Source organism: Ornithorhynchus anatinus, chromosome X1 (assembly GCF_004115215.2).
Source record: "Ornithorhynchus anatinus isolate Pmale09 chromosome X1, mOrnAna1.pri.v4, whole genome shotgun sequence".
Taxonomy (NCBI): domain Eukaryota; kingdom Metazoa; phylum Chordata; class Mammalia; order Monotremata; family Ornithorhynchidae; genus Ornithorhynchus; species Ornithorhynchus anatinus.
Genome location: NC_041749.1, coordinates 48461260 through 48469104, shown reverse-complemented (window position 1 = coordinate 48469104; position 7845 = coordinate 48461260). Strand labels below are relative to the sequence as shown.

The 7845-nt window shown below is 47.9% G+C and overlaps 1 protein-coding gene across 1 annotated transcript; it reads right to left on the bottom strand.

The window, feature by feature from the left end:
* Positions 1 to 749: 749 nt before the first annotated feature.
* On the bottom strand, positions 750 to 7546 carry LOC103170591 (double-headed protease inhibitor, submandibular gland-like). Its single transcript, XM_029049771.2, has 6 exons — positions 7443 to 7546; positions 6341 to 6363; positions 5567 to 5694; positions 4266 to 4308; positions 3120 to 3226; positions 750 to 946 (listed from the first exon to the last, which is right to left on the bottom strand). The coding sequence occupies exons 1-6, from the start codon at positions 7495 to 7497 to the stop codon at positions 901 to 903; spliced, it is 402 nt and encodes a 133-aa protein (XP_028905604.1). The 5' UTR covers positions 7498 to 7546; the 3' UTR covers positions 750 to 900.
* Between the last annotated feature and the right edge of the window lie 299 nt (positions 7547 to 7845).

Genomic DNA, 7845 nt, shown 5'->3' with positions numbered 1-7845 from the left:
TGAGTTTCCCTGAAGAGGAGATGGGGGACAAGCCAGGGGATACCCAATGGAGGCAGAGCTGAGTCCTGGGATGGGGATGGGGCAGACAGTGGGCACCATTCAACAGAGTGGAGGGCCCTTCCACCTGTTTGGAGTGTAGATCCAGGTGTCAATGCAACCATGGGACTCACTCCAGTGACCCATACTCCCCCTCAGCACCCAATCACAGTGGCATGAACACTATCACTACCTCAGTATAAGTTTCAGCAACAGCTACCACCTTCACTGAGGACCAGGCAGGCTGTGAAAAGGGAAGGGGATGGAAGGGAGGTCAGAACTGGCAGGCTGAATGCCCAGAATCATGCCCATTTGCTAACAGAACTGCCTCTGCCTGGTGGGGGAGAGGAAGAGTAATAGACAGAGATGGGCAAGGTGAGAAGGCTCTATTGCTGCTGCAGGGATATGGTCATGTGGCTTGAGCCGAGAGAAAGAGATGGGGGTGAGGGTTGGAGCTCTGCCACTGCCCATTTGTTAACACTGCTAACAGCATGAGCTGCTTTGTCCTTGGAACATCCCAGCAGACTCTGGGAGTCCTTCCTTGGGCCACACAGCAGGACACACATACAAAAGCAATGGCCCAGTTCCATGTGCATGGCTCTACTTGTGGCTTTAGTTACACAACCTGACAATGACTCTATTTATGGAAATGAGCAGGTTGGACATATTTTAGACAATGACACACTCACAGACTCAAGAAAAACATGAAGATAATTTTGGAGACTCTTTATTGAATGAGCAGTTGGTATGAGTGAACTGATTTGGGGTGACCAGTAGCACAAATCAGGAAGAAAAAAGTCACCTACACAGGTACTAGTAGTGGGAAATGAAGGCAGAAGGACCCTCAGGACTCAGCCAGGCATTTTAGCACTCCCCCTTCTTGAGCAAGAAAAGAGCTCCTCGAGTCTTCCTGTAAGAACAATAATAATAATGAAAACTGTGGTCTTTGTAAAGTGTCTACTGTGTACCAGCATTGGGACTGATACAAAATAATCAGCTGGCACACAGCACAGTCCAAGAGTTTCCCTTCTTAAACAACTCCAGTGGTTGCCTATCAACCTCCGCTCCAAACAAAAACTCCTCACTCTAGGCTTCAAGGCTCTACATCACCTTGCCCCTTCCTACCTCTCCTCCCTTCTCTCTTTCTACCGCCCACCCCGCACGCCTGCTCCTCTGCTGCCCACCTCCTCACCGTCCCTCGGTCTCGCCTATCCCGCCGTCGACCCCTGGGCCACATCCTCCCGCGGTCCTGGAACGCCCTCCCTCCTCACCTCCGCCAAACTGATTCTCTTCCCCTCTTCAAAACCCTACTTAAAACTCACCTCCTCCAAGAGGCCTTCCCAGACTGAGCTCCTCTTCTCCCTCTACTCCCTCTACCACCCCCCCTTCACCTCTCCACAGCTAAACCCTCTTTTCCCCCCTTTCCCTCTGCTCCTCCCCCTCTCCCTTCCCATGCCCTCAGCACTGTACTCGTCCACTCAACTGTATATATTTTCATTACCCTATTTATTTTGTTAATGAAATGTACATCGCCTTGATTCTATTTAGTTGCCATTGTTTTTACGAGATGTTCTTCCCCTTGACTCTATTTATTGCCATTGTTCTTGTCTGTCTCTCTCCCCCGATTAGACTGTAAGCCCTTCAAACGGCAGGGACTGTCTCTATCTGTTGCCGACTTGTTCATTCCAAGCGCTTAGTACAGTGCTCTGCACATAGTAAGCGCTCAATAAATACTATTGAATGAGTTTGAAGACCCCAGCACCATCATAAAGGATGAACTGCAGCAGGTTTTCTCTGGGTTCCCCTGCTGCTCCTCTCAAGGTTGCCCAGGACAGCTCCTTCCTCTTTCAGAAGATGCAGGGAACTGAAGCCCACCCTGGATATTCCTGGTAACTGACCAGGCTCTTGGTATGACTGCAGCAGATGCTGGTCTGCAGTTGCAAAGCAAAACGTGCCCTGACTCCTAAAAAAAATCAAGTAGTGGGAATGGTGGGTTTTATGAGACAAAAATTGTGACCCCTGGCATTTGGGTCACATGATCATGAGTGTCAGCTGAAGGTCAGAGCCTCTGAGCCTGCCCAACTGCTCCACTGATCCACTTCTGGGAGCTAAAGCTTCAGGGAAGGTCATGGGTGTTGGGGGTGGGGGTCCAGAGCCTTGAGCCAAGGAGCTTGTGGGCACCAACTCCACAATGTAGGGCACCAGTTCTCCTTACTAATTAGTTTGTGAGCCCATTACGGGATAGATGCTATGTTCAAGCTGGCTATCTGGTATCTACAAAGTGGTGAATACAGTGTTTGACTTAATAAGTACCCTTGAAAAGTACGAGTGTGGCTGGGGAGGGAAGTTAGTACACAAAGGTGTGGATGGAGTGACAAGGGCCCGGGACAGCTTCTCCTGGCCTCCTGGCTTCAGTTTGGGAGAAGCCAGTGGAGAGGGAGAGGAGACAGATCAGGTGTTGACAGTGTAAGAACAGGAAAGGTTGAAGTCTGGGGCAGTGAGTGGGATGCTCAGATGAGCTCAGATGAGGACAGAACAATTGGAGGGAAGGGCTTGTATAAGGAGGGACTGAGTCCGAGACTCAGATCCCAGGGAATCATGGCCCAGACCTAGCAACTTCAATTTAGGTCATGAACTATGCTCTTCAGAAATGTGGGATGAAGGATGAGGGGCAGCCACTTCCTCACCCGTTCATTGACTAGTGTTGTATGAACATAAGAAGTAGAATGGCTAGTATAAAGAGCTGAGAGTCAGAAGAGCTGGGTTCTAATCCTGTCTCTGCCACCTGCCTGCTGTGTGACCTTGGGTTTAACTTAACTTCTCCGGGCCTCAGTTCCCTCATCTGTAAAATGGGTATTCAATGCCTGTCCTCCCTCCTACTTTCAATGTGAGACCCATGTGGGACCTGATGATCTTGTATCTATCCCAGGCCTTAGTACAGTGATTGGCACACAGTAAGCACTAAACAAATACCACAATTATTATTAAAACAACCTTGGAAATTGGGGGATCACTCAAGGCCAGAAGACCTAGGTTATAGGAGGGGCCATTTCTACCAATGATGTGAGTAGTTTGAGACTTACTTTACTGCCGCGCAGAAGGCACATTTGTTGCTGTAAGTAGTTCCATCTGAACCGCAGTGAGCACTGTATTCCATGGTGCAAAAGGCCTTGGTTCCACTGCAGTCAATCTGCCACAAAGACCATATTTACTCTCATATTTGTCTCATTTTTGTATAATATTTACACCTATTATGTGGAGAATTAAATCTAGCACTAGGGGGAGGAAGAGAAAAGATAAGGGATGAGAAATAGGAGGAGGAAAGGAGAGAAGGAAGAGAAAGATGAGGGCACTTACTTTTGTTGTACTCTCCCAAGTACTTTATACAGTAGGCACTCAGTGAATTACAGCAACACCCTCTCCCCTCTCCCCTTCCTGGGATTTCAGAAAAGGAGTTTTTGTGAAATGTATCCTGGCCAAACTCACCCTACCTCTCTTCCTACCTCATCACATGCTGCTACTATCATTGCTTACAAAAATAATCTTTTACATCCTCATCTAAAGTTGGGGTAGGTGGGGGTGGGAGGGGTGAATTATGTGATGGAGGCAAATGTGTGAGTAAATATGGTAACTATTTACTCTCTTCACCTCCTTTACTACTTTGGGATCCCCAGGAGTGGGGCCTCAGGGAAGCCACTGATCTGTGTCCTGCCAGGACGCTCAGCGTCTTCCCTGGGGCAGGCCTAGCCAGCTGTCTGGGAGCTGGTAGGCTCAAATTGAAGTGTTTGAGCCTTCCTTATTGAGAGGACCAGGTAGAGGCCATAGTGAGTCACGGCTTCTATGCATGGAAGAGTGATGGAGGGGCATCACTGTATCCCTGGGAGCCCATCTTGTTCTAGGGGAATTTTCTTTAGGAACCAGGAGAGCCCAGCTCCCTTCTGCCTGGTGAGGCTGGAGGAAAAACATCCAAGGAGGTCAATGCCTGTTTTGCCACAACAGGATTGCTGGGAAGTCACAGTGCAGGGTGGAGGTAGAAAGGCGGCTCCCTGGCTCTGCCCAGCACCTAGTAGCCAAGCAGAGTCCTCCAGCTCTTGTTTCAACTGAAAAAGGTGAAGGCATCTTAACCCTCTCCTGCCCGCCCCTGCCAACCCAAGTGCCAGGCTAGGGCCTCAACTTCGACAGTACTGGAACAGCCCAATTTATGCAGGAAAAGCTCCGTTGATCCTTACACATTGTCCATCATGAAGTTTCCTCACATTCAGCCCACGTTCCCTGCAAGCAGGAGGAAGAAACAGTTGGTGTTGTGTTGGTACATGGAATGGATCCAAATGGGATTCAGAACAGTCACTCTGAGTCCAGGAGGGAGAGAGGAAAGGTGTTCTTGGAGTCTGGGGCCTTGGTCAGTTCCTTCAGCTACCCAAGGGCAAAGATCCTAGCCTGGTTCTCCCCTGCTCAGGTAGAATACAGTTCTGGGGAAGGGGGTGTTAGTCTCCAATTGTCATTGGTGTTAGGTTTCTTTCTGGCCAGGTAGGCAGGGAGGAGCAGGGCAGGGGTGAACTAGGGACCCTCCAGCTTCAGGGATGCAACAGGAAAGCAGCCTGCCCTGTTGCTGGCCCTCTAGGAACCTAGAGAACTGAAGGGAACAGTTCAATGAGAAGCAGCATGGTTCAGTGGAAAGAGCCTGGGCTTGGGAGTCAGAGGTCATGGGTTCTAATCCCAGCTCCACCGCTTGTCAGCTGTGTGACCTTGGACAAGTTACTTAACTACCCTGTCCCTCAGTTACCTCATCTGTAAATGAGGATGAAGACTGTGAGCCCTCTGTGGGGAAATCTGATTACCTTGTATCTACCCCAGTGCTTAGAACAGTGCTCAGCACATAGTAAGCACTTAATAAATACCAACATTATTATTATTATTATTGTTATTAATGATCACAAACCAGATCTGAACCAAGCCCTTTCTCATTTTTTCTCTTCCTTACCATGCTGAACATCCCAATCTGACTTCCATTCAGGAAGGAGTAGGCTACTGAAACTCTTAATTCCTATTCCAAACCTTGCTTTGCTGTTGAAACATGGAGCTAGGAACCCCTCCTGTCTGCACTTCTTTCTAGGCAAGTAGAGAATGGAAACAGTTCTTTTTTATGCTCATTGACAAAATTTTCCTTATCTCATTTGTCTGCTCCCTTTAATGCTCATTGTCATTGCATTCTGGGACCTGTAGTCCAGGTCTTCTATGAGAGGCTAAACCTTAAGCTCTAAGAAATCAGTCTGATGCCTAAAATACAGTGGCGTTGGTTGGGGAAGTGGGCTCAAGGCACTGTTCTACTGAAAACTAACCACTTTGTCCCAGTCCCTATTCACTCATTCATTTAATTGTATTTATTGAGCACTTACTGTTCATGAGCATAAACTCCTCCCCTCCTTTCTCAAACACACACACACACACACACACACATACACACACACACATGACTTTTCTGATCCTTGGTCCAAAGGCTGGGGAGGATGTTCCCAAGTTCAGTACTCACGCATTTTCTGCACAAAGCAAACATTCATTGTTGTAGGTCTGATCGTTGCTACCACATACTGGAAGCAAGTTTCTTGGACATGCTGTTACCATGCCCTTAACACCACTGAGGTACCTGCTGCAGTCAACCTGTGTAGGAAACAAATGAACACCACTGTTGCCTTGGAGCTATGGGTATCCTCCAGGTGCCCACCCTACATGGTTCCCTCTGTGGCTCTATGGGAAACAGACCAATGATTCACAATAAAATGGGAACAATAAGATTTAGCTCACATACTGCCTTGATCTACCCCGAACCTATGAAATTCCAGTGTTCACAGCATTAGGGGCATGGAGCCTATGTCTCCCCCTGGTAGAGGAATTAAAAAAAATTCCTCCAAGTGGTTCCCAACGGGGTTGAGGAATTCCAGAGGGACAAGGAATCCCCATTAGCTAGGTGTTCCCAGACATGTGACACCACATCATCCTCCATGAGTTGTTTCTCCCACAAGAAGAGAGTCTCCTCTCTCCCTAAGGGACCATGGATAGAGATATGGCAGCTCAGTTTTTCTTATGCTTCTGGGAGTACAATGGGAAACCTCATGGAGAACAGGCCTCCCCATCTTTTCAGTCCATCAATTCTTGAGCTGAAGCCACCACTCCTCCCAGTCAGTACATAAGCTGTTTTCTCTGTTACTTTTGCCAGTTCCCCATTCTGCTAGCATTTCTGGACCAATTATTTCTCATAGATGAGTTCCTGGGAAACCCCGGAGCAGGGAGAAGACTTGGGACTTACCACAGCTCCACGTGTAATGCCATCTAAATAAAAAAAGAAAAGAGTTTCCAAAGAGTTAGCAGAATTCAGCTGAGTCAATCAATTTTGGGGAGTGGGGATGGAAATTGATCAGAATCCATACTCAACTCCTCAAACACAGTGGAATGGAGTGCAGGGAAGCTTGAAGGGGGGTGATTTTTGGCTGGAATGGTTAAGTTTGGGTTTTCAACAGCAAAACACAATCTGGAGTAGCAGCAGAGTCGGGTTAGCTCTGCTCTGGGAGACATGGTCTTCATTCGCACTGACATGGAGGACTGAGCAAACTGAGAGTTTGTTCTGCCTGACTGACAGTGTGACTGAATGCCGACTATCCCTCTGAATGCCTGGATTGGCCATCTATTCAGGCCCCAATATCCCTAGATGCCAACCCTTCACTTCATTTTTCTAATAAAATGTTCAGTCCATCTCTCTCCTCCAGTGGTTGCCCACCCACCTCCACATCAAACAGAAACTCCTTCCCATTGGCTTTAAAGCATTCAATCAGGTTGCCCCCTCCTACCTTATCTCCCTGGTGTCTTTCTACAGGCCAGTTCTCACACTTGGCTCCTCTAGCACCAGCTTACTCATTGTGCCCTTATCTTGTATATCTCACCACCAACCTCTTTATCACTTCTTCCTCTGGCTTGGAACACCCTCTCCCACCACATATGCCCAACCACCACTTTCCCCACCTTCAAAGCCTTATTAAGGGCACATCTCTTCCAAGAGGCCTTCCCTGATTGAACCCTCTTTTTTTCCCAATTCCCTCTCTCTTCTGCATCATCTATGTCATTGGATCTTACCCTTTGAGCATTTGGCATTCACTCCACCCTCAGTCCCACAGCATTTACGTACATATCCAAAATTTATTTATTTACATTATTGTCTCTCCCTCTAGACTGTAAGCTTGTTGTGGGCAGGGAACATGTCTACCAACTCTGTTGCACTCTCCCAAGTATTTAAAACAATGCTCGGCACACAGTAAGCACTCAATTAAATACCACTGATTCACTGGGTGCTGCAGAGACCTGGCTTTGAAGAATCAAAGATATACACTATTCAGGGCACAGTGGAGCACACTCACCAGCATAACAGGCCGTGGCCAGGGCGAGGAGAGCCAAGGCATAGGTTCCCTTCATGGTGGTGATGGCAGGGCAGAGTTGGTCAGCCTAGGTTTCAGCAGGTCCTTGTGTGAGTGTGTGTGGGAGTTTCCACAGATTGAGCTCTCCTATAAATATGGCTCAGCTAGGGCCCCTCCCTTGTTACAACATTCCTGGAACACAAGACTCTGCTTCTCATTTGTCTCATTTTACATGGAATACTTCCTTATTATTGTAAACTACAGGGGAATGAGCATGATCCCTGACACTCATAGAGCGGAGGTAATCATTAATAGTGACTTGGCTGGTATGGACAAGAGATCCCAATCTGAGAGGAAGATATAAAGTATAAAGATAAAGATAAGCTCTGTGGCGATGGAACGATGG

What these genes read in the sequence shown, in the direction of transcription:
- LOC103170591 (XM_029049771.2), bottom strand. Translation starts at nt 7,497, where the DNA reads ATGAAGGGAACCTATGCCTTGGCTCTCCTCGCCCTGGCCACGGCCTGT. An exon ending in GCATTACACGTGGAGCTGTG is followed by an intron (nt 5,695 to 6,340) that starts GTAAGTCCCAAG and finishes TTTCCTACACAG; the next exon opens with GTTGACTGCAGCAGGTACCT. An exon ending in AACTTCATGATGGACAATGT is followed by an intron (nt 3,227 to 4,265) that starts GTAAGGATCAAC and finishes TCTTTGTGGCAG; the next exon opens with ATTGACTGCAGTGGAACCAA.